Source organism: Cydia strobilella, chromosome 1 (genome assembly GCF_947568885.1).
Source record: "Cydia strobilella chromosome 1, ilCydStro3.1, whole genome shotgun sequence".
NCBI classification, from domain to species: Eukaryota; Metazoa; Arthropoda; class Insecta; order Lepidoptera; family Tortricidae; genus Cydia; species Cydia strobilella.
Window position 1 is genome coordinate 9,344,026 of NC_086041.1, and position 27,852 is coordinate 9,371,877.

Genomic DNA, 27,852 nt, shown 5'->3' on the forward strand with positions numbered 1-27,852 from the left:
CATTGGTCTACAAAAAAGTCCGCGATGGTGTATGTCTATATTTTAAGGATAACTTACTATACCCATTCTTATCTTGAACAAAAAGATTTCATAATATGTGGTATTTGCAAAGCTATTTACACGGATACAGTATTAAAATGATCAAATACGTTAGTTATATTAAGCATTTCATACAATGGTCCCGTACACCATACAATTTAAATTAATATCTCAGGAGTAATCGTGAATTAAAGTTCCATTTCGAACCATGTAACTTGTATGAAATGTTAAGGGTCTCCGGCAAGCTCGATTCTCCATACAAACGTATTTCCGCTCTTGTTTTAAAACGAGTAACTAGTTTGCTTTGAAACTTTGTACTTACTTATAAGGTTACTTACCTATGTCTGAAATTAGTTTATGTAGCTTCAGATACCATAGTAAAAAAAATACAGCGAATTTACGTTTTTCATACAAAACTTGTTTTTGCTCTATTTCGTTTGTTTTATAAACTGGAGCTATATAAACTAATTTCAGACGTAGTTTTAAAATGAGAGCGGAACTACGTTTGTATGGGAAGGTGAATTCGGCCGAGCTTGCCGGGGACTTAAAGACGCTAACTTCCGTTGGAGCCAATTTTAACCACCGCATGCGCTACGATCGCTTTACTTACCCCCACCATGCACTTCGCACGGTGCCAATAGTACCTAAATGAAATACATATCTATATGCCTTATATGTTTAATTTAACTAATAATAAAATAAATTAAATGTAGTGCATTTTCCCATTCAAAAGGTCCCCCGAGTGCAATCGAAATAAAATACACAGGGACAGTCACGTCATTAATGTGCATAAACCTTTGTATCAACTATAAATGACCGTAAGTGTAAATTTATATTCCAATTTAAATTTATAGTTATGTAAGTAACATCAAAATTATTTTTAGCTTTTCAATTCGCTTAAAATTCCGCAGTCGTGTTTTTATTTTTTTTTACACGACTGCCCAAAAAAAGGAGTGTATTGTTTTCATTCATGTTTGTATGTATGTATGTGAGTTTCTTTATTCCACCATAACTTCTGAATGCCTCATCCGATTTAGATGTATGATATATCATTAGAATCCTTACGTCATCTCGGGTGACATAGGCTATGTGACGTCATTATAAAAACAACATGGCGGACGTAATACACAATAACGCGCGACATTTGGAAAAAAAAATCTTGCAAACTTATCGAGTGGGGTATCAAAATGAAGAGCTTTGAGAGACGATTCGAAATATATATGCAACATATGCGTTTGATTCTTACTTTAGTACAATAAGGATTTTTAAAATATGTTAAAAAATTAAATCCTTCTATCTTATTTAGTGACGTCTTAAATTTAAAATAATTCTACCGCTGATCATAAAAATATACGTACATAAAAAGATAATATGGTATAATGCAATTTTTTTAACTAAACACTAAAATTTTAAAATCGCGCTATTGAAATATTTGAAATCTAAAATTTGTGTGAACTTCGATTTAAACAATGATATTCGTATTGCTTATAAATTTGTACTTGTCTACTGATTTAACCTACTAACTCCACTTCATATTAGTTTTAGTACTAACCGAATTTTCATGATTGTGAAAAGTGTTTAAGTCACAATGTTTATACTATGTGTATGTTGATTTAACATGTATTGTAGAAAGCTCGCGACATGAAGTCGACTGTAATTTTTTAGCTTTTCAGTTCGCTTAAAATTCAGCAGTCGTGTTTTTAAATTTTTAATTAATTTTTAATTAATTTATTTTATTTACCTAATTCAATTAGAACATATTAATATTGTCTTCGGTTACCGCGATGGTTACTAATGAAATAAAATTATGAAAACGGATTATATCATATATAAAAAAAAAAACTACAATAGTTACCCCATCTGTCCTCAGTTACCCTACTTGACGGTACCTGTCGGACGCTCCAGGCTTTCGGCTCTACGTGGAGCTCGGCTTTCGCATTTAGACAATTTTACTATTGTTGTGTTTGAGCACTACACTTGGTCTTCGGCCTTTGCAATTCAGATACTTGTTGCAAGTTGCGGAAAACGCGCACTCCGGGCCTCCGGCCCTACGGGGAATTCAAACTTCGACCTTTGAATTTAAACATTTGTACTTAATATCGTTCTGTGTCTGAACATCAAATTATTAAATGCGCACCTCTCTCGGACGCTTCGGGGCTTCTTTTATCAAGTCCTTAGATTAATACACAGTCGACTTCATGTCGCGAGCTTTCTACAATACATGTTAAATCAACATACACATAGTATAAACATTGTGACTTAAACACTTTTCACAATCATGAAAATTCGGTTAGTACTAAAGCTAATATGAAGTGGAGTTAGTAGGTTAAATCAGTAGACAAGTACAAATTTATAAGCAATACGAATATCATTGTTTAAATCGAGGTTCACACAAATTTTAGATTTCAAATATTTCAATAGCGCGATTTTAAATTTTTTGTGTTTAGTTTAAAAATTTACATTATACCATATTATCTTTTTATGTACGTATATTTTTGTGATCAGCGGTAGAATTCTTTTAAATTTAAGACGTCACTAAATAAGATAGAAGGATTTAATTTTTTAACATATTTTAAAAATCCTTATTGTACTAAAGTAAGAATCAAACGCATATGTTGCATATATATTTCGAATCGTCTCTCAAAGCTCTTCATTTTGATACCCCACTCGATAAGTTTGCAAGATTTTTTTTCCAAATGTCGCGCGTTATTGTGTATTACGTCCGCCATGTTGTTTTTATAATGACGTCACATAGCCTATGTCACCCGAGATGACGTAAGGATTCTAATGATATATCATACATCTAAATCGGTTAAGGCATTCAGAAGTTATGGTGGAATAAAGAAACTCACATACATACATACAAACATGAACGCTGAAAATAAGTTTAATACACTCCTTTTTTTGGGCAGTCGTGTAAAAACACAATAAATGTCATTACATTTAGAATATTAACAAGTAAGTCGTTATACTTATTTTAAAGCTTAGTTCTACACAATCAAGTGACGTTCCGAATAAAATGAAATGAGACCGACCTAATAACGTATTTCAACGTCACATTGTCGTTGACTTAATATAGGACTAGTTTAGGCCGTTAGCGGCTCGATCTTCAGTAAATCATCAGGACGTGGCAATGCCTAGTGCCTACCGCCCCGGCCCGCGTCCCATAAGGCAATAAAATTCATTCACACGTTCGTCAACTTAGTGTGCCAATGGGAATCAAAAAGGCCCTTAACGCGATAGGCGCTTATGCCTTTATCGATAAAAGTTATATTTTATGGCGTGAGGGCACGGCTTAAGCGACATAGAAGTAAGATCCAAAGCCTCTAATAAATAGCTTATTAAAGCATTTAAGGCGAAATATGTTTAGCCAGAAGGTTTTTTTTTTGGAATTGGTCTAGAAATATGAAAAAGGGGCCACCTGGTCTAAAAAAATTGTACTTACTTTCACGAAAACAAAAAAAAGTTATTCTTTTCATTATAGCTCTGTTTTTGGTTTTTTGGACTAAAAAACTGAATCATTTCATTATGTATAATATTTCTACATTCTTTTATTCGTCAATCTATATTTAAGTAAGTAATGGCTGATAAAAAAAACATTAATCAAAAAAAGGCCCGGTTTAGGTGCGGTTACCGCTCCATATTATACTTTGCTAACTGATTCGGAGCGAATTTAATCTTAAACCGTATGGATACACTACGAGTCCTTAACGTAAAATACATTTTCAAATGAATACTGGCAGTTACGTTTACGCACCTTTGAATTGATTTAGTTAAGTGTCAACCTAGGCTTTATCCGATATTTGCGTTCCAGTTTGTGACTGTAGGTATAATGGTGCCTACGTTTGCATATGATTTATTTTGATACGGCGTAGGTAATTGACTAATAGAGTAATTAATTGGAATTGCATTTAGTAGTAGTAGTGGTAGTAATCACTTTATTGTACACAACACAGGTTTACATACAATTTATAGAAATAGAAGTACAAAGGCGAACTTATCTCTACAAGGGATCTCTTACAGCTAACCTTCGAGTAGATGAGGGGAGAATTCAAATTAGATAGACAAACTTATGGAATGCACAATAACATTTTAAAAGTAAACTAACCAAATTGTCCAAAAGTAAATAAAACACATAAATAACATTATAAAATAAAATACATACTAACGTACTTACATAAATAAACACAAAACGTATATAAAAAAACCGGACAAGTGCGAGTCGGACTCGCCCACCGAGGGTTCCGTACTTTTTATTAGTATTTGTTTTGTAGCGGCAACTGAAATATATCATCTGTGAAAATTTCAACTGTCTAGCTATCACGGTTCAAGAGATACAGCCTGGTGACAGACAGACGAACAGCGGAGTCTTAGTAATAGGGTCCCGTTTTTACCCTTTGGGTACGCAACCCTAAAAAATATATCACAAGTGTCAACAAAAAATAATAGACATCAGTACTTAACCAAATCACGCTCGGTTGGAAAGCCAAAGCATTTAGTCTTAATTTCGTGGATTACAAATTGTAAGTGGTCAGTTACGGTCCCTTGTAAACGATTGCGAAGTTTTACGAAGAAAATACTTAAAATACTAATACCAATCAAGGAGCAATCGGGTGAGGTTACATTTTCCAAAAATGCTTAATTTTGTTTATGTATACGCTTTGTACTCCTAGTTCGATCAGGTTGAATTTTTTGTGAGTTAATATTTAATTTCAATTTTAATGTAGTTAATTTACACCAGCCTAAGTATTTCTGACGTTACAAGAGCGCATCACACATAAACATTGCTATAGCAAGCCCAATAGTATCTTTAAGCTCCTAAAAAGTGTAATCATTTATAAATAAATAAATAAATATTATAGGACATTCCTACACAGATTGACTAAGTCCCACAGTAAGCTCAAGAAGGCTTGTGTTGTGGGAACTTAGACAACGATATATATAATATACAAATACATAAATACATAGAAAACACCCAAGACTCAGGAACAAATATCTGTGCTCATCACACAAATAAATGTCCTTACCGGGATTCGAACCCAGGACCATCGGCTTCACAGGCAGGGTCACTACCCACTAGGCCAGACCGGTCGTCATTTATAAGGCCAAAAGGTTTCTCAAGCTACGCCAATAATCTAGCTTCCAAAATGCAAGCTTGAAAGCCGTTTGAAAGTGTTAGGTACTATTTCTGCAGTTACAAGCGCGCTCCACCTGTGAGGGTAGCAGCGCGTGGGAACGCTCCCTAATTATCCCGGCACATAACGAGTCTAATTCGCGGGCTGCGCCTGCGTGCCCGGCGCCCGGCTCTCACGCACGCATTGTCTTCGGTAATTGCCGATCCTGTTCAATTTGTTGGATTTGTTGCCTCTCCGCACTGTGATTCCTTTAAGTGGCCACTTTCAATTGCTTAGTAAATCGTATGCGAGCTTAGTTCGCCGTTTTGGGGGGGTGGGATTTTTGTGCAAACATAGTAAATAACATGTCCATGGTTATTTTGCAAAAGTAACATGTCCATGGTTACGTCTGAGAAAACATGCGATTACGGTTACGTTTTTTTGTTTATTTGAACGAAACAAGAGCGATACTACAGAAGGAAAACAGTGATAACAAAATATGTACCAAAATAAAGCATGTTTTCATTCGCAGTGATTTCCCCCTAAACTGCCACATTACTGGTTTCTTCAATATGTATTCAAAACTGTGACTTTGCTACAAAATCGGGCTTGAACGTGCGTTACTATGAAATACGGGAAACCCCGGCGCGATTCGCTCGATACTCGATAACAGTGGAGTTCGCGTAAATCACAGCTTCATGTAAATTGCCTTTATGCAAATTTCCAACCACATACAATAGATGCGCACATTTCCCGTACAAAAGCTGTAAGTTTAGGTGCGCAAGCGCTGGGCGTTACGCCCCCGGGCGGCTGATGAAGACATCACGTCGCGCGCCAATTGATTAGTCGCGCGACGACCCGCGAGCGCTGCGGACGTGTTATTATGCGACGTTAGACACGCGTCCCGGTTACAACTTCATAGTTCATATTAATTCGCTAAGACTTTACAGGTCTAGAGAGAAAATAAGTCTATAAAATATAAACCAACCTTTCCAGTGACGACGGGTCATAAGTACAACATTAACGCTAATTATCAGCTTTGTGCCTAATACCTGATCATCACACACAACAGAAATTTTGGACGTAGAGATATTTCAGAAAATGCTGTTTCCTTTATTTACAAATCTCGAGGGTCAGGAAAACACATATAGCTGGTGTTTAGCACACATGTTAGTCTACACTGAAAATCAGTCTTGACACTAAATCTAACGGTGCACGAATGCCTTCCAATAACACCCATACTAACGTAATCCACTTATGTACGCTTTATTCAAGTAACTAAATACAGAGACTTTGCGTCAAATGCTGTTAGACTAAAAGGGAGTTAAGTACCGATTTAAACTCATTTAAGGCCACAGTAACAGGTCAATGGGGGAATTATTGCTCGAATTACCCGGCCTAATCGTGGTCGGACGCATTCACGCGATTCTAATAGAAATGCGACCATCGAGATGGTATTCCCATGAACACATAATTATACGATTATATGTGAGGATGCTATCCATCTCGGTGCAATTAAGACGTGAAACCGAACGGAAGTTAGGATTTAGTTGTTATTTTTTTGACATTTAATTAAAAGACATAGCTTAGAGGATAATTAATTATTATGTTAAATCACATTTAAAATCGGGTCTATCGCGAATATATTTTGTTACCTTTATTTAATGACGTTTTAAATAAATGTAAATGTGATTTAATATGCGTTCAAAACGCGAAAGTTTTAAATGTTAAATTAATTATTATACCAATATTCAAAAATATTATATAATTAACAATCGTACTTATAAACATTACTTTAATAGATACTGTGTAAATTCTTGTCAGATAAAGAGCCCAATTGGATCTGTTAAATAAAATAATTATTTAAGACTCGGACATTCTGAAAACGTTTCTATGGTAAAAAGGAAATAAATATATCCTGCATTTTTTTTAAACTCATCTCATGTTAAAGGTAGTACATGATTGGCGCGAGAGTATCTCGCCGCGACATAGACTACCCGTCCCCCTTTAATTCATACAGTTAGTAAAAGACGGGTAGTCTATCTCGCGGCGAGATACTGTCGCGCCAATCATGTGCTCGGCCTACTGGGAGACCGAAGTTTATGCAAACCATAAATGTTATAAAATTATCTCATCATCATCGTTTCTTACAAGCTTCTAACTATTAACTAGCAATATTCGTATATACCTACTCGTAACTATATGTAAATATTGTCTTCAAAATTTGCCGGTATTTCTTGAATACCTGTTGGTATTCAATAGAGCTGAAATTTTGCATGTTTACTTATGAAAGACCGATGACAATGTAATACACATTATAATCACATCGTGCAGATTTTGACGATGGACCCCCAAGGTGGCCACAGGAACTCTGTCATAAAACAATGAAACTTTGTTAAATTTAATTTTGTAAGAATCGACTTGATGAGCAATAGATGTTTGAAATCAAAATAATAATAAAAAACTTTGAAAACTTATTTTGAAAAATCAAAACCTCAAAACAGTATAATTTTTACTTTTATTCAAGTTCATTAGCGTCGTTGTTTGTATTTAGTACCAGTCTGGGTCACGTTGAAATGATTTAGTTTCAATATGGTCGGACGTCGCGGTAAATGCGGCTGTCGGCCTGTAGTAATTTATACCTATTGCCCCTTGTTTATTACAGCTTGCTTATACATATAATAAAAGGCAGTTTTGAATGGGAATTTATTCCATTAAAACCACGGGTCTTATGACGTTAAGTAGTATTCGAACTGAAAGAATAATAAATTTGTCTGCCCTTGCACGATATATCTATAGCGGATACAACATTAAATGTTCCTGTAATCTAGTCCAGTGTCTGTGTCACTACTGTGATGATCATCATATACAAATAGTGATTGTCTAAATTATTACTGCTCATTATTGTTTTCGATGCACACAACTTGTCGAATACCAATTGTTTATTGTAGTAAATATTTTTGTATTAGTTGCAATTTGGGTTTGTGTATCAAGAATTTGGAACCGCTCTTGATGGCAAGGAGTAGCAATTTTTGTATAATCTGCGCTTTTTTCGTGGTTTTAAATATGTTATAGAAAATCATTAATTTGTATTAGAAGAGTGTTGTGCTGCACGATGAAAGCTTGTACAAGTAGTACAACTCGCGTGTTGTGGCTCTACTCTTGCATTCTATTAATATAAATTAAATTGAAGCCGATGAAGTCGTCAATTCTATGTAATCTTCACAGACGCGTGTTCAAATTATGTAAAGAGGAACTGCAATGAAACTTTATTCTATTCAAAACAGGAACGAATGGTTCGCATTAAAATCATTTATGCTAGCAATTAATAGAGACCGGCGAATGTTTTTAAACAACTCTGAAAGCGCCCCGGGCTATGTGCGCAGTGTGGTTCTCTATGCTAAATGGTCGAAAGCACGCTATGAGTATAAAATTATAAGCTATTTATTTGAGTCTGCGTGTACGGGCCGTAAGTGTTATTTGCTGCATCGATAAGTGGCAGGTCATATGTAATAATATGTTTCGGGCAAGGGAGGTTTGTGCATTCGGGCCATATATGTCTTAACACTCCCCCTAAAGGTAGGTACCACCTTAATACGCAAATAGATAGATAGAAACTCGTAGAAATTGTGATAAGAGATACGCATCAGAGCTATCTATTTTACCATTTTTTTAAAGTCTCGGCCATGTTACAATATATCTTATACCTTTTTTAAACGAGCAATTCTTGCATATGTATAAATATATATAAAGTTCTACATAATATACAAGCTGATATTATAAATTTATGCAAATCTTAATGTTATAAAATTCTCTCACATTCGTATTATGTAAATAAGCTACGAGTAAAACATAAAAATATATGGTTCGTGATATATATACACAATAAAGTTATCATGAAGTTGATTTAGACAAACTTATTAAATCGGTAACGTTAGAGTATTTAACTGAGTGAGTTTCTACATTATTCTAAACGGAACCCTTAGCCACCCCGCCAGTATTCATTTATCAATTTGATACGAGCGATTTGGACACGATTCAGGTTTTGCCGAGTTGTATTTGAATCAAGCGTATCGTAGCGTCATCTACATCACCTACTCTACCTACAGCAATAGAGCAAGCCGAAAAGTCGTAGCATTCATTTTCGGCAGATTCGCCGCCTTAAATATCTCGAAATGATCAAATGACCTAATGGCAAATCAATTTGAAGGTTAGCATTGGTAGTTATAATTAACAAGCCGTCAGCTCCTTGAATCCTACGGAACATAAGGCCGGAATGCCACATACTGTAATAAACAACGACATATGCGTCGTTGTGCTACTAACTTATATAAGCCCTTTTGACCTGGTATATGAATGACGTACGAACAAGCCCGGTATGCGAGCAGGGCGCGGCGAGTCAAGGCGAGGGGTCACCGAGAGAAAGGCAGCCTAATGGCTGTATTAATTTTATGCTTTACTTATTAACTGGACACTTATTAGTATCTAATCCGCGATAATATCGACATTAATTCGGCTCAGACAATAGTAATCAACGCGCCAAACTTTCCACATTAATTTTCCTTAACCGAGCTGATTATAAGAATCATAGCTTATACTTATCTATCGCTAGATAATCTCAGTGACAAGATTAGTTGAATTCGATAATAATTAATGCAGTGATTTCGAATAATGTATGCATGCATAGGTAAGCTGTTGGTTGGCAAAATGGTTTAAGTACTAGAGATATTTTAATTCCAACTGTTCCAAATTTAATTCGACTTTTATACCACGTCGGTGGCATTCAAGCATACGGCCCGCCTGATGGTAAGCAGTTACTGTAGCCTATGGACGCCTGCAACACCGGAGATATTAAACAGTGGTACAGCTTATTTGTTTTGCATAACTGTTTCGTGTAGTTTGCTGTATCTAAATACCTATATAGATATTTTTGTAGGTGAACTACGTAAAATAATGATATTATAAGAACAGCAGTTAAATTTGAAAATTTACGCGAAATGGGTTCAAGTTAATGTTTCAACAGTTTTATGTATAAAACGCGCGGTAGTGTCACTAACAGTCAGTAACAGGAGTGTATTAGGTAAAGTTCAACAATGTATAGGTAAGCTCGCTAACTACTCGTACCTACGGCACGCAACGCCAAAGCTTCACCAGCTGTTGACATTGTGCTTTGATCCACATCGAGACCAGTTCCAGCGAGCTTATATCTTATCTATATCTAATGCTAATCTAGGTTAGGTTAGGTCAAAAGTACAATTAATTGTATTTTGTCCTCGATAAACGCTTACTTTTGTAATGTTAATGAGGTTAATGACTTAATATGATGTCATGTGGGCAATAAGGTCATGCCCAATGAAGCAAACGATAAATAAACCACTGGAGATTAATTAAGTCTTATATTTTACCTTGATTATATTTAGTTACCAGGTACTTGACCATGTTTAATGTCTTATAAAGTCTAACACTTGGGTTAGGAATACATATACATAATATGCCCATTGGAATGGCTGATGGGGAGCAAGGGGGCACCATGCACCTTGGATACGTTTGCCAAAACTCATACCGTACCTGTCGGCCGTGAAGACTAACTACATATATTACCTTCGTGTTAGCACGTCAGAACAAAAATGAAGAAGTCGTATTTTGACATTTATTTAAATTTATTCACCATAGATGTTTGATAAGATAATATCAATGCCAGGTACGCAATGCAATTTATCTTACTAAATCATTAGCATCGATTTATCACAATATCGTGGGTTATCTAAATTTGAAAGAGTGGAATTCGATTAATCTTAACAGTGAGGACTAATTAAACTTAGATTTAAATTAAACGGAAAACAAAATTTGTTAAAATGTCAGGTGGTGAATTATAGGTATTTCCTATGATAATTTTATTCTAGCCGCGGTCAGGACTTATTAATTCAGTAACGAAGTAGTAAGTCAGCAATTTTGAGTGTATCTAGTTCTAGTTGTTACTTTTGCGATCAGCAAATAATTTGATTGGTAAATGCAATTGTTGAAATGCAACCTAATACGTGGAGTTACGTTTTCCTTCATCCTCTATAGATCCAACCATTAGATCCAAGATAGATCTAGTGCGATTTTTATTATTTACTAGATCCAATGAGAACTTTTTTTAGCAATAGTGTACTTACCTAAAGATATTGTGAAGTATGGTAAAGGGTTTTAAAGCGAATAGGTAAAAAGAGAGAAATTGAAGATACTTTCTTAAATGTAAACAAATACTCTAGTTTTGTGTTCTGCTCTACCTAAATACAGTAAAAATCTAATAATTAGAAAAATAAGGCGGTGTAACATGTAAAGTAATAATTGTATTAACAGAAACATTATGTAAAATTGTAACGTTTAGTATTTTTTTTACAACCATTACTAATATTACATTACACTATAGACAAAAATCTAAGTAGTTTTGATGTTTCGTATTTTAATAGACTTGCGAATCATCGCTACCAATAAGATTCTTGTAGCTACAATGTCTTAGACAATAGATACCTATGCTAGAGAGATTTCAGCAAAATCGAAACTGACAACACAAAAACGTACATTCATACTCGTAACATGCAAATATCAATGCTTTGAGAGTAAAAACTAGAGGCTACAACTGTATGTATAGCTAATGAAGATATCATTAAGTTATTTTAGTGAAGTACTACATCAACACTATTTAATGATTCGACAAAAGATTTCGAAGATCTATAACAATCATACTTACAAAAAAAGCTTAATCAAACTTAAACATGCTTTACCTCTGAATACCTACCGCTCAGACCTGTCCAGTTTTTGTGTTAACAACGATGACAGCTGCTTTGAATAAAGTTTATGTTTTGTTTCGTAGTCGACTGCAGCATTGAGCGAATTAAATATTAATAGGAATTCTATTCACCGTGCTGTTGTTAGTCGGTTAGGTGAACAAAGTGCTGGTTAGTCATATGGTGCGGCGGAGTGCGAAAATTGCACAAGTATTTTAATACTAAAATGGCGATATAAACTTTAACCAATTTTCAACAGCCAAGAACTTATTTCGCTTTTATAATTTTAGATTATAGAAATATCTTATTAGTTCCTAATAAAAAGTTTTTACATTGTTTTAATGTCCTGAATAAAATGTATTCTATACTTACTAATTTTCTTATGGTTAAATACAATGTGGATCTGGTGGATCTCCACTTTAATACGTCGTAACAAAACGGTAACAAACTACGATGAAACAATTAAACTGTCAAAGAAGATAGTACGCCGTTGACTCAGATCTTTAAATATGTTCCTTACACAGATTTGTTTCCGGCCCAAATCACATGCTCTATTGTCCACGGCTGTCGTTGTCCAAGCTTTATCTTAATTGACTGCGTTTTGATTTAGTGCTGCACTCTTACCAATTTAAATATGCTGTCGCCCGACACCTTCTAATACTCTATCTCTAAGAAAACAATGCTCATTATATTATTCTGATTTAATTCTGATAATCGCATTTCTATCTTGGCTTTTATAAGCGCGGATTATTTTTAAAATATCGGTGCAGAAGTAGCCCGCGTAACAACATTGGATCTTATTCTTATTCAGATAAGAAATATAATTTATTTAGAGCAATAGTAGCGTAAGTTTGTGATGTAGTGTTGTGAGAGTAACGCCTAAAGGGACATGTTATGTCATGCTATTTCTAATACGACATGTTGAGTAAAAGTAACAAGGATATTAGATTGTTATCCAGCGGTGCTATACGGAATGTGATTGAAGTTCTCTTGTCAAGAACCTATTTGATTTCCTTGATTGATCTACATATTTGATAGCAGACAGATAACCTTTAATGTGCTTAGAAAAACAGCTTTAAGATAAGATTGATAATTAGATATTAGGTACCTACCTAATATACCTATGTAAACATGCTTTTTTGACGCGGAAACAGCAAACTGACATTATGACGAGAAAAATATTCTACCTAATAGTAAATTCAAAAGGCTGGCGTGAATGTAACTATCTATCATTGTGTAATGCCGTTCTGTCAAATCAAGTTTTATAATTTACATATGTATAATATTTTTTTTTATACCACGTCGGTGGCAATCAAGCATACGGCCCGCCTGATGGTAAGCAGTTACCGTAGCCTATGGACGCCTGCAACACCGGAGATATTACACGCGCGTTGCCGACCCTAACACTCCTCTCCCTCGTTGAGCTCTGGCAACCTTACTTACCGGCAGGAACACAACACTATGAGTAGCGTCTAGTGTTATTTGGCTGCGGTTTTCTGTAAGGTGAAGGTACTTCCCCAGTTGGGCTCTGCTCTAGATCTGGTATGACATCCGCTGTGCTGTGCCCTACCACAGAAAGCGAGATGTCATTCACAGTGCCCATATCTCTCTTTTGGACGTAGTTTAAGGACATATCCGGGTTCGGACGCAGTTTAATATTTAAATAAGGGTCCGGGTATGTCCTTAAACTTAATAATTTTAACATACACATATGGATACTTTTATATATCTAATCTATCCTGTGCCAGTCTAGACAAACTGGCAGTGTCATTAATATTGGACCAGCTTTTAATCAAACAATACCAAGTTCCGTAAGATGGTCGCCGACATCCGCTGAGGATATAGCACAACAAGAAGATATATCTAATAGATCCTTCCTAGCCAGCTCTCATGAATCGTGCTGCACTTGATCCACGGTAAAACTACCGTATATAATTGCATATCTTAATTTTTTACCCATACCGTGTATTACCAACAACATGTAAGTAATTAATCCAATATCCGTATTGCAAATCCTTGATAGCATCGGCTGTGGTGATCAATAAGCTCGAATAAGGTGAAGGTTCAACCTAAACCTTTATTGAATAACGCTTTATCGCGACTGCATTAATCAAGGGGCAGCGCTATGCTAATCAACTTAAACGCTTCGTTAAGATGCGAGATTAACTTAGGGCTAGTTAGTTAGAATACAAGCCAGCAAATTAGTTATGAGTGTGCTTAAGCATAGTGCGTATCTAATAATTGATACTTTAAATGTACGGAATGTTTCTCAACTTTACCAGATTTTCCACTTATAATCCTGTAAATTGTATGTTAGATATATAACACATGGTCTATAGTTGGTAAAGATAATAGGTTCCTACTTCCTACAAGTTATAAACATAATAACATTTTTATAGGTAACTTATATTGTAAAGCATGCCTGTACCTCAGTCTACATTTAAATGTAGATATAGAAATATAAACATAAGAAGTTCTGCTGTAAGACAATGAATAGGTACTTAGGTCATTTTGAACACTTCGTTTGCATAGCCAGGTACTTATGCTACCCACCATCCCTGTATTCCCTGTTGCGCCTTTAAGAAATGTACACCTTTGGCATGCTGTCGCTGCTGTTTTGAGTGTAGTGACGCGCGAGCGCCGATAATATTGTCAGCTGTCGTTTGCATTTCGATGTGTATTCTCGATCAATCACCGAGATTATGATTATGACACAGATTTTCATTGTTAGCTCACTGCATGCCACAAATATGAGCGTTTATGAGTTTGCATCAATATTTGTTTAATTTCGAACAGAACACCCACGACATTTTTAGATTAGCTACTTATACCTAATCAACACAAAAAGTACTGGAATGATAGGAAAACATGTAGACAAACCAAAGATATTCTACCGGAACTGAACCACAAGCTCACCAAAATACTACTGAAAACACCGAGAAGCCAACTACGTAAAATAGTAGGATTCATAACAGCATAATACACTAAACAAACACCTACATAATATGAGTAAAACTGACAGCCCTATGTGCAGAGCGTGCATGGAAGAAGAGGAAACAACAAAACATATTCTCCGAGACTGTAAACAGGTTAAAGTATACAGGAGCAAATACCTAGGAAATCCGTGCACACTGAAGGAGGCAGTTAGCAACCTGAAGACCTTGCTAGGTTTCGTTGAGGAGCTGGGGTGGTTAGAGTAGAGCTACCTCGTTTTACACAAAAGAGGCACAGTGGATGTCGATTTGCGGATAATGCCCAGCAAAACTAACCTATTACCTAATCATAACATCAAGGTAGTGACTAGATAAGAGACTTGGGTTATTCGTCCTAATTTATACAATACAATAAGCTTCAGTTAGGTATACACCTAATAATTCCAGGTTTTAAATATTTTCATAACATTAAATCATTTTACGGTTTAGACACTTGTTGTAGTCACTCGCCGTCGCCGCTCGTCGTCTTTGTTTTAGTGTTGTTTGTTGTGTATGTCTCACAACAGTTTAAATTCGATTATTTTCATAACAATCAAGAGCTCTGTTTTTCTCGAAAACGTTCTCCGTTAGTATGGAAAACGTTCTCGCACGAAAATATTTCCCATACAAAACTGAAAACATTCCCGGGAACAGCTTAGTTCATTTCGTCTTATACTTTGGCCAACCAAGTAGGAACTTATAAATCTTATAGTAGGTATGTACTTAACTGTGACACCAAACAGTATATTCGTGTAGTTCCCACAGGACGAATTAAACTCTTAATGTTCCATCAAGCTTTCTATCCTATTCGCATTCGAGGCTAAGTCTGGCATAAAGGCCGCTATTTTTCACACTCAGATAACGTCCTGAACCCGACAGCTGAGCTAGGGGACTGTCTTATTAGAGTTCCGCGCCGGACCACCGTGGAGGAGGTTTTTGTTACGTGTCCCGTCAGAACATTTGTTAGTTACTGCGATTAAGGCAGTTTAGTGTTTGGTTTGTTTTGTTGGCATTATATGTTTGTTTGTTTTTCTCGTGTATGTTAAGTAAGTATAATTGTATGTAAGAAAAATATATACCAGTCACATTTTTTATAATTATTTAGCTTAGTGCTACCAAGACACAATGCGCTTTTGTGTGTTGTTGTTTCTTATTTTCCGTGTCAATTTAAATTACCGAAACCTATATGAGAAAAACAATAACTGCTTGAACTCCACTTATGAAATATTTTACTAAATGCAAATGCGAAGATAGTGCGATACTTAAATTGGCCATGTTGCGCGTAGCGGTGTGGATAAGTTGGAAATAAGGAAAATGGAGGAGAAAAAAATTCGTGACGAAGTTTCATGCATATAAACTTAACTAACTTAGCGGTTTCACTCACGTCACGTTTAAATTCGATTTCCTGCATATAATTTTAAACTGCTAGACAAAACTTCCAGAGCTGCATTTTATGGACGATCGAACCTACAATAATTTAATTTTAAAACACTATAGGTACTTGAATAACATTTAAGTAATCCCAAAACACTTCCACGTATTAGTGGCAGTCCACGAGGTTATTATACCTCTCGCTTCACGAATTTTTCATACCTACATTTATTACACCTATTGTAGTCCGATTCACAGAGTATGCTGTCCATTTATTATTAGGACATATTTGGACAGAGTCCGACAAGCAATAAATATGGGTATAGAGGCTTACGGTCTAACAGAGACGATCGTTAGTTACGCTGGCATTGATTTTTAAAGGGTATTAGAGTTTGTTAGACTTATTTGTTACAATAGAGTTGCCTTTCGACGCCAAGAAATTGTTTCCGATTGTGCTATGGTCGGTAGACTGTTTGGAGCCCAGATGTATTGAGGAGATTTATTGTGCAGCGGGGTATCTATGTATTTTTATTTATGTATAGAGAAAGTCGTAATGTAGGTAAATCCAGATCACTGATTGCGTAAATCATCAACATCATCATCAATCCTATTAGATGTTTCTGCCAATTTTTCAACAAGTGCATCAAAGCATCATAACCGAGTGGACTCTTTTGGGATATGACTAGGAAAAAGCTGATACTTGGTAAATACTTAAGTTCGTGCATGGGGTCCGTGGATTCGGAGGCTGAGAGAGCAGGAGGATGTGCACATCGGCGATTCATTTCGCTTCCTCGGAATTCGTGCCCAAAAATATACACGTGCATGTCAGTCACAGGTAATCATACAAAATAAGTACTTAGGTACTAGCAACCTATCAGTTTTGAAATCAGAACTCATTGAGCAATAAACTTGAAGCTCAATATTATGTGCATAAATTCATATGTATCATCAAGTTATGGTACTAATACACCGATCACAAAGCCTTGCATCATTTCTAGGTACGCCACATATTATCCCCATCTTCAATGCGGCACATAATATCTATCCACAACTTATTTTGCACATCTGGTATGATAAACATTTCATCAGAAAAGTGAATCTTAGTCGTATAAAAATAAAGTCTACATTTGAATATCAGCAAATGAGTTAAGAGCTTGCGAAAGTAAACAATTCATATTATAATTGCACAACAAACATTACGTCAACCGCACATTACGCTGATTTCCCTGCATATATTTCAACGCAACATAATTATATGTTGGTTCTCTATGTTACGGAGATGCCAAACAAGTGTTTACCAAAATTGACCATAATGCGAAGGAAAGTGGAGACGTCCGAGACTTGAAGGTAAATGATAGACGCCCTATTTCTCATAGCAATTGGCCTGTGTCGTTATTGAGCTAGTCGCATACTATTTAGACATTTACTGAAGCAACTACGCTCTTGTAAGGATTGGATGAGGTCCTACACAGAGAGGAGGCATTAGTTCATAGGTAGACATAGTCATATATAATGTATTTCCATTCAAAGTAAAAAGAATAGATAGTATAGAGGGTTATTGTCATAGTAAATTGTGTAGTCACAGTAAATTTACTGCCATCTATCGACACACGATTAAAACTAAAAATGAAAATGTATAAAAAAAAAAAATATATATATATGATTATTATTAATTATAAATGATTTTTTTATTTTAGTTTTTTAATTCTTTTAGATCGCCATATGACTTTGACCCATGTTCTTTCACTGATATGTGTTAAAACTGTTAAATATCAAACGGTGTCCACGCCATTTAGCCGAGCCTATGCTCGGGCCTATGCCAAAGGTGAGGCGCCATCTATTCGAGAATGACTTTTTCTTGATTTCCGAGGCAGGTTTTTGCCTTAGACTTTATTCATCTTATACGGAGTTACTAATGTCTTTGATTCAAAGTAGGGCTCCCGGTATCCGTGTTACACGCCGAAACGTATACCCGTGTTCTTAAGCCCGGCGGTACTAAGAACCCGGTTTACACGGAACCGCCGGGATTCGAAAACGTTTCGAAGGAACGTTCCCAAGAAACGTATCTCAGACACGTATCTCCGTTTACACGGGTACTTAAGACCGTTCCGAACGGGTCCAAATATTCCGAACCAGTTTGGCAACAATGGTAACAAGGTCCACTATTATTATGCCGACTTCAGATGAATTCGTTTGTCGTACGATTTTTAAAGTGAAGCTTTTATTCTATCGCCCCAATTTATTAAGTTAAGATTAAAACCGCGATTATTACCGTAAATCGAATTAATTTCCGATTTTTTTTATTTAAATGCCTGCAATCCGAAAAAAGTTTCACTTGCATCGTGGTTTCATAAAACCGCACAATTACTTATTTTTTAATTGTTTTTAACCGTATTGATAAAACATAGGTACTGAGCCATCTTCCTATGTTTAATAGTAGGTTACATAATTTTAATTTTAAACTATTTATATCATTTAATAAAACCGATTGCTTCTAAGCTAATTACATAAATTTGATATCGATCATAGATATTTTTTATAATTATATAATGGTATAGTATTTTCGTTAATAAGAGGTGTGCAGACAGAATACAATATTAATTAAAAATAACAGTTTAATTATTTCGTGGTTATTTTTATCTCGGATCTATTACTGCTTTGCGAAAACAACAAACCTGCCAACGGCGCAAAAAAGTTATTAGTAGGTACACAAAAGCGGGATTATCGAGTAATCATGCTGAAATGAAAAACAAATGTTTTTCCCAAGAACCATAAAAACCCATACTACCTTGGATAACTTGCGATAATATTGCTAATTACATTAAGATAGATCTTTAAATTGGTAGTCATTCATAATTCACTTTGGTCACTTTCTCACTAGCGTTCAGGTAATAAACTTAAATGCGCACGTTGCCGACCGGTGGTCCATCCATCCATTGTTTTCTAATATCCTTTTGTTTGTTATCATCGAAAACATGTAGGTTCCCAAACTATTATCACAAGTGTCACCGCCAATTATAAGCTTTATATCGTTGTAATAAGGTCAAAACATATGCACAAGAAAATGTTTTCCATTGTTTTGTAGCTGCACCGCACTAAAAAGCGTTTTACTGTGGTAAGAGGTACCTAAAGCAAAAACAATTAGAATTTATTGAGAAGGTGCAATTTTATCATGTTGATTTAAAGTGTTTATTAATAACTAGCGACCCGCCCCGGCTTCGCATAGAGAGTCAAGCATAATAAAATACATTCTGTAACAAGTATTCACTTCGGAAGCCTAATAATACTAAGAGTTCACTGTCCATTTGTCTGTCACCACTCACTAGGCTGTATCTCATTAACCGTGATAGCTAGGCAGTTAAAATTTTTACAGATGTATTTCTGTTGCCGCCATAACAACAAACATTTAAAATTAAGTTTGTACGGAACCTTCGGTGGGCGAGTCCGACTCGCACTTGTCCGGTTTTTTTTGAAGTTGATAATGGGTTAATTATTCTTAAAATATAGACAGACAGCCATCGCGCACTTTTTTGTAGACCAATGAAAGAGATACAAGTCCACCATACATTGAGATCAAATAGATTGGGCAGCGTTTTCGATTAAGCTAGCGTGATTTTTTCTAACTTCATTAGCAAACATCGTCATATTTCTACCAATTTAAACAAAACCTTAACAAAATATACACATAAACATTCCCAAAGAAAAACTTCTTCCATAGGTGAGGTCTGGTTATCGCGAACATACAGACAGACATACGGATGCGGCGGGGGACTTTGTTTTATAAGGTGTACCTACATTATATGACAAGAAATACAATTTCATATCATGTTCTTAAATTCAACTAAAAATAAAGAAGCAAGTTAAAATTGTTTTTTTTTTTTATAAATACTTAATGCCAATTTCAAACATTAGTTTGACTTCCTGCCTAGATCTACATATATACTGAACTCGATGGTTCTAATTTTTTTTTAAATAAGTACTAGCAGGTTTTTTTATTATAACCCGCAACGTAAAAAAGTAGCTATTTAAAGTGCTATATAAAGTACTATACTTTGATAAGAAGCGTGAATACTCGTAATACCTATTGCAAGCAAAAACTACCTGCCCAAGAAAGGGGTTTCTAAACCGTTTATTGAATTTCGTCTCTATGACCCACGGAATAAGGTTAAATATGACAGAAACTCGTCATGAATCTTTTGTCTATTCATTTGTAGCTGGCGTTCGTTCCTTCGCTACTATCGTCAAGGACGTGTCCGGGGCCACGGATAAATAAGATACGTTTCTTCGAATACCCGTTTATCCGTGTACACGGGTCTTAACTACACGTTTCTTAATTAAACGTGCGGAACGGGCCAGAAAACCGTTTACGTATTATTCGGAAACGGGTATTCGAAACGTGTAAACGAAACACGGATTCGACCGCGAGCCCTAATTCAAAGTGACGCGTTATCATTGTGTAAAGGTACAGTCGAGTTTATAAATATGAATACATTTCTTCACCTTAATCCATTGCAATAAGGTGAAAATATGTATACATATTTATGAACTCGACTGTACAGTCAACATCAGAAGTAGCTGAGTGGACGAGGTCTTTGAAATAATTTGTTATAATAATAATAGCCTTTATTTCAGACAAGTGTTTTGTAAGTACAATTTGTTAACATATATGTATATATGAAAATGAAAAAAAAAAAAATGAAAAATATATTTATTTTGCACACAAAAATGGGAATTTGCAGATTTAGTATACATGAGGTCCAGGTTGCGCGCATACAGCGGTACATTTAAAACAGTATGAACAGGGGTCCCCAAACTAGGCATAGCCTGTATCTTGGGCGACCAGTTATAGTATATATCTAATTTCCATCTGTATGCCTTTTGTAGGCAAAGGCCTCCCCTAACTCTGTCCATTTATCCCTATCTTTTGTTATTGTAGTCCACAATAACAAAAGATAGGGATAAATGGAAAGAGTGGACTACAATTTGTTATAGTGTCATAAAAACCTTCAGCAGTCAAAATTAGTTTTAGACCATGCGCATATAGCGCATATACACCTACTGCTACAAACACCAATTCATTGGCATGGTGAATGTCCAACCTCCTCGTTACGAATCGGTTATCGATATCACTTTATCTTAATCACAAGTTGCCAGACGTAAGTAACTAGGTAAGGTTCATGGCCGAAAAGTTCAAAGTACCTTTATGTATGGAGTATAAAATAGTAATGACAAGCTTCAGATTCTCAGTAAAGATCTAAGTACCTAATGATTGATACATCAACCTAAATAAAGTTAAGGAAAAGTGTGAAATGCCAAAACCTATCATGTTAATTGAGCTAGGATGTGTCAAAGAAATGGATAGTGGTACATGAAAAGCTTTCCGGATGTAAACCTGAAAAGCGATTAGGTTCTTACAATTCCTTCTGATAGATTGCTTGCAAACGTCGGATAAAATAGGATTAGCATCGTTATTAACACTTCTAAATAAACATTAACACGCAAGACAACTTATTCCCACTCGCTCTGCTCGGTCATCGTAATTCTGATACCTAGTTCAAATTCCATTGCCTGTTAACAATGGAGCAACTAAGAGCAATTTCAAGGATAACTAACAACTGTTATTGTGTTGTTTCTCGCGACCGGCTGATCACTTGCGATGCGTATCGCGATATAACTAGTTCCAATTAGGGAAATCAATTTAGGGTTGTCACCGTCATTAGGGTTTGTTCAAAATGTTTTGTACTTACCTTTATAGCGCAAAAAAACTGACAGCCCAAGGCTATATGAGAAATTTCCACAACGTGTAAACCTGCATACATGCCTAAATCCTTAATCACAAAAGAATGACACATGTATATTTGTAAAATTTAAACTGTTGCGAGACATACTAATGATTAATAATTTTACGGTGTACTCACTTGTTTTAGTAACTCGCACAACAAAACAAGTGAGTCTAAACCGTAAAATGATTAAACATATATTATGTATATTTGTATAGCAAATTCTATATAAAACTATTTGACTCGTTGAATGAAGGCCTCCTTAGTCCATCTTTGCTTTAGTGATATAAACATGTTTGAATCGGTTTGAGCGGACTAATTGATGACATTTAAGTCAGTATCCGCTATATCCAGCATCTATGTAAGATAAAGATTTATAAATGGCAAAAAAATTAGGTACCTTTGTATTTTTTTAGCTATTTTGCATTTTTAACACGCAAGTGTGTCTCCTCAACGCATTATATTAACTATACTTATAGTGTTATAATTTATAATTACCAAATCTAACATCAATTAACAGCCCTAACCAGTGCAAGATTTACTACTATCAAATCGAACACAAATCGATTCATCGATTTTGAATTCGTTATCTAGTTCGGCAACAGCTAGTTCAATGAATAGAATCGAATAACTTACAAGGGGATCTGAATAATCGACACCGGGTAATCAGATCGCAATCTGTTCAGTCGATTTATAAGATCTGCGGGTTCCTGCATACGACGATGCTATCGGGCACGGTGAGCATTAGTTATAGTGATTTGTTTCAACGGCTGAAATTTACACTAACTACTGAGCGTGTTTGATTAAAAGGAAATGTGAGCTAGCATTCCTTTTGTTAGAAAAAATATCGAGGATCCGTTCGGGATAATTCTTCCTCCAAAATTGAACTTATAGGTATCATATAAAAAAAGAAACAAACATATACCTAGAGACATTTAACTTTCATTAAAATCAAGACAAGTAGAGATTAAACCACAAAGTCTCAGAATCCATAGAACTAATATTATAAATGTAAAAATTACAATCTGTCTATGTCTGCCCTAAGTTTGCACTACCTTGGCAGTGACAATGTATGTATAGGAGCATCAAACTTAACGTAACACTTGGCGTAAAGCCGGAACCCCACTGCTGCGCACTCTAAGCACGCACACGCTATACACATCACCCACGTGGGTCCATTGGTCTAGCTGCGTGTGTCTATATATCTCTATCGTTCTTGCATTCGATCGATAGAGAGGCAGATAACGAAATTTAAATTTTCGTTGTTCGCGGTAGATCCTCGAGAATTCGGATCAACTCCTCACTGAACCATTTATCGAGTTACTAGTTACTAAATACTTACCATTTTCCTTCATAGCGGCGACTGCATGTGGCACTCCTACCCAAGGAGCCGGCAGGTCCAAGAACACAGCATCGGCTTTACCGTTCAGCTCCTCCCCAAATCCTTGCTCGAGAACGTCTCTGTGTTTTGCCTGAAAGTGAGTCTTCGTGATCAAGTTTCCTATGGTCAAGCTACCTATGACTAATATGACTACATTCATAACACATAATTTTTATTTTAAAGAAAAAATGGAAAATGCACCGCTTCTGGCAAGACTCGAACTCTGGAGCGGTGTTGAGTAAGGTCGCAAGTTCGAGTTTCCTTTGATGCTTTTAAAAATTTGTAGTATCGCTCGCAGACGTTTCTGCTTGATAAAAACACAGAGTTAAAGTAAATACTTTTTACGTATTTAAGTAGACATAAGGGGCCCACTGATTATCAGTCCGCCGGACGATATCAGCCTGTCAGCCATACCAAATTAAAATAAATATAATGTACTTATCTTTATGATTAAAGTAGTTACCTTAAGAAAACAAGCATTTGAAAGTGAAACTCATGAAAATTGAAAAGCAACACGCAACGTGCCACCGTAAATATTGGCGGTGTTCAGGGCATTGTTATCATGACTTCGACCTGGCCCGTGGTTCGCACGAATTACAGTAATTACAAGAATTACAGAAATTATGATCCCACGGGGGGGGACCATCATACCCCTGAGAATTAAGCTACAAGTAGGTACAGTCGTCATCAGATATATCGGAGCCGCCAAGGTGCTCACAAATATCTGAGCACGCGCCTCTATTGTCAAGGAATTGGAGTGCGTGTTCTAATATTTGTGAACACCTTGGCCGCTCCGATATATCTGATGGCGACCGTACACGACTACCGTGTTTTCACAAGAAAAGCGTATCAATAGTTTCGGAGCTAACAGCAAACGAACAGATGGATAGGCAATCATAGGCGTCTATCTCATGTTACAACTTTCCTTATTGCGTCTGTAAAGAGCCTAATTCCCGCCAGGCTACCTAATCCCAAGGAAAGCGTCAGCTATCTAAGGAAGCTAGCCCTTGTTGGAAAGAGGCACATTGTCTCCGAACGTTGAACGATGTTTTCGTTACGTACTTGATACAAATTATGTGTCGATACGGATCTATCGCAATTTTTAATTAATTAGCAGCTGTGAACCCAAAACATCCATATTTACAGTCACTGTTGGATCTTTCCATCCACATGCATCCACATATTCATCGTCTATTGTTGCTGGACGCATCCTGGGATAATGCTAAAAAGGCCAGTAATAAATGTTACTTACAGTGACATACCCGGCTATGCCGTGGGCTTCAAATTCATCTCGGGCGATATTGGCGCGGTGCTCGTGGAAGTCAAACGTATGGACGTGACCGTGCGGCCGCACCCGCCGTATTAGGGCATGCGTTAGGGAACCGCTTCCAGTGCCTGTTGCAAACGAATTTAGACTATGTTCTAAGTTTTAATAGGTTCATGTTTGCCAGGCAGATATTTTGCCAGCATAATATTTTGAGATAGCTTCACAGTTTTAAATTAGGTGACCTTATCCTGAGAGAAGACCTCTAACTGTTTACTGTAAATATAATATCATGGTATAGATCTTACAATTCTAGATAAGTATGTACTTATCTATATATTATTGTCTTAGTGTCCTGTTATGTAACAGGACTAACATACAGGAGATTTTATACAACTAAATTGCATATATTTAATAAACTAAACTACATACATAAACACAATATTTCTGTGTCAAAATATCAACTATCTTGACATTTAAATATTTCAAGAAGGTTTCAACTCAAGCATAATGTCAATGAAGTACCATTTAGTAAGGGGTGTTTCATGTAAAATTGTCAGACTTTAACCATTGTTTCTAAATTTTGTCCCATATAGACATTTGAGCCATATAACAAACAGGATCGACTGATACCTTTAAAAAAATATATTTAGTAGGCTAAATAATTTTTTTAAAGGTATCAGCCGAATTGAAAATAGGTTTTCAACCAAACTGTCTAGTCTAGGCAAGATGAGTGAACCTGTAGCAACACATTACATAAAAGATGTTTGACATTATAGAATTACTAATTTAGAATGCTTGATGTCACCAGCTGGCTATCAATTTGTTTTAATTTATACAAGGTCCTAAATTAACTTGAACTTACCTGCTTCTATAACAACACATCCCGGGACTAGATCAAGTTGTAACAAAATCATACTGATATCAGGAGTGTAGATTATTTGGGTGCGGTGAGGAAGAGTCACTGACCACAGTTCAGGAGTGGGCTGTAAAACATGGCCCCAACCCTTGGACAGTTCCACCTGTTTAAATTATAGTAGTTAGGTAAATTGATTGGATGCGTAAGGCTCGTGACAGAGCACTGTGGAAGAGCTTGGGGGAGGCCTACGCCACGGAGGCGACTACTATTACCTAAATAAACTGTTAAACTGATTAAATTATTATTATGTAAATGTAATAGTAGAAATAAAGGCTATTTTTATTTTATTTTATTTAGTTAGGTAAATAATGGGTACCTATTACAAATAATTACAAATAGCCTTCTGAGACCCAGAAGCAGTTGTTTTGTTTGAATTTGGAACCCTTGAGTTACTACATAAACATTCAGATTTGATTGTGGAATATGAATAAATGTTTGTATGTGGGATCCTACCAGTGGTAGTCAAAAAATTTTTTTATGAAAATTTACATTGTGAATTGTTTTAAAAACAGATTTGACTAACACTTAAGACTAACAAATTGAACACATTGACTTATATATTACTTCGTAAATATAGGCCTTATGAACACTACGAAGTGCTTATGAAAGGGCCTATCCTTACTTTTGAAATCTTTGATTGAACATTATTCGTAAAAAAAGTGCAGTGATATACACGGATCAGCATTCAGCTGCTAGTGTATTAAACAATATAATATAAATTAATTTCGGGTCCTAAAATTAAGCACGTCACTATTTTGGTCACCAGTGTATATACCTCCTGCTGTATCTAAAAATCGCAAAACACTTGTCTTAATCTTGTCTGCGATTTTTAGATGCTTACAGCAGGAGGTATTTCATAAAATGCATGATTATCTAAGTATTATACTGAAAAAGCTTACCCGGCTTCCGTATTCAACTCCTATAAGATTCTTAACCTTCAAGGCACCGAATGTTGTTTGAAAAACGTTCTCTACCAAATCTCCTTTCTTATTTTTTATTTCAGGTCGCACTTCTATTGCGTGGACATTGTTACTCAAATATAAAATAACAATATCCCCTTCGTCAATTTTGTCCTTATAATTTTTGAAACTCATTTTTAGTATTAACTACAAAATAAACAAAGTTTGTAAACAAAAAAATCAATAGCAATATGCTATAGAAATTCAACATACAACCATGTGGGTTTGACGTTTGAAATTGTCAAATTTGTACCTTTCAATGCGTTCGGATCGGAACTATACAACGTAACAACGTAACACAATTACGAATCGCAGTCAAAAACAGCCTATCACAGTCAAAAACACCTGATCTGTGTGAATGATTAGAAGGATATTACATAGCAAGTATTAAGTGATTTAATTAATCCAGATGTCTTAGTAAAATGTTTGTCAACACACTGTTTTTGAAGTAATACAAAAGGTTTTTGAACGTCGTCTTGCCTGGCTACCTTTTGTTAATGCCCCCTGTTCATTATTCATCATTGTAGTACATCAAGTAATGAGGGATGTCGTTTTTTTGCTCACCAGTTGGCGCCTCTGTTGATGGTGGTCCAAAAGACTAAAGAACAGCTGTCGATCATTGAAGTGACAAGTGACATTTGACATTTCGAACTATGGAAAAGACCACCATCTACACTAGCGCCCCTAGCGGCGAATTCATACGCGTTAGCCCTCATTACATACAACCAGTAGCCTTGGCACACATAAGTGATGGTGTACTCAAGATATCAATTTCTCCTATTGATTTTTCTCTTTCTAGGCCTACTTGGCACAAGTAAAATTTATATAATGGTTGATGATGATGTAATTGTTTAATTAATGTAGATATTCGACTTAAATTGGCGTTTTAGTTCCTAAAAATAAACATGTGTAATTTTCGATTTTCACTTACAGCCCCTCTTAACACACATGGATGACATGGTCAACATAGAATAGATATCATGCTTGTGCATCAATGGTCGGCTTTATGCATTCGACGCTTCTGTACATTCCGATATACGTAAATTGACACACATGAAGAAATTACGGCAGTTTTAACATCTAGCTCTATAGCTAGAATGATCTTCAAGTTACTTTACTCAAATATTATAAAAATCTCCACTTGAAATTAATACAATCCGGAATTTCTATATTTTATTATTATATCATATTTTGAAACGAAACGTTTATCGTAGAAATATCCCTTTTAGTTGACATAGTTGTCATGTCAATACTTCAATACAATAGTGTCAATAGTGTCA

The 27,852-nt window shown here is 35.7% G+C and overlaps 1 protein-coding gene across 1 annotated transcript in view; it reads right to left on the bottom strand.

Moving 5' to 3' along the window:
* LOC134740480 (tRNA (adenine(58)-N(1))-methyltransferase catalytic subunit TRMT61A) overlaps positions 1–26,779 on the bottom strand; it is a 91,055-nt gene extending 64,276 nt beyond the window's left edge. The window contains exons 1-4 of the mRNA XM_063672971.1: positions 26,513–26,779; positions 25,560–25,716; positions 24,683–24,825; positions 23,392–23,521 (exon numbers count right to left, since the gene is read on the bottom strand). Of these exons, the coding sequence (XP_063529041.1) occupies positions 23,392–23,521; positions 24,683–24,825; positions 25,560–25,716; positions 26,513–26,707 (625 nt within the window). The 5' untranslated portion in view covers positions 26,708–26,779. The remainder of the gene's footprint in view (positions 1–23,391; positions 23,522–24,682; positions 24,826–25,559; positions 25,717–26,512) is intronic.
* Between the last annotated feature and the right edge of the window lie 1,073 nt (positions 26,780–27,852).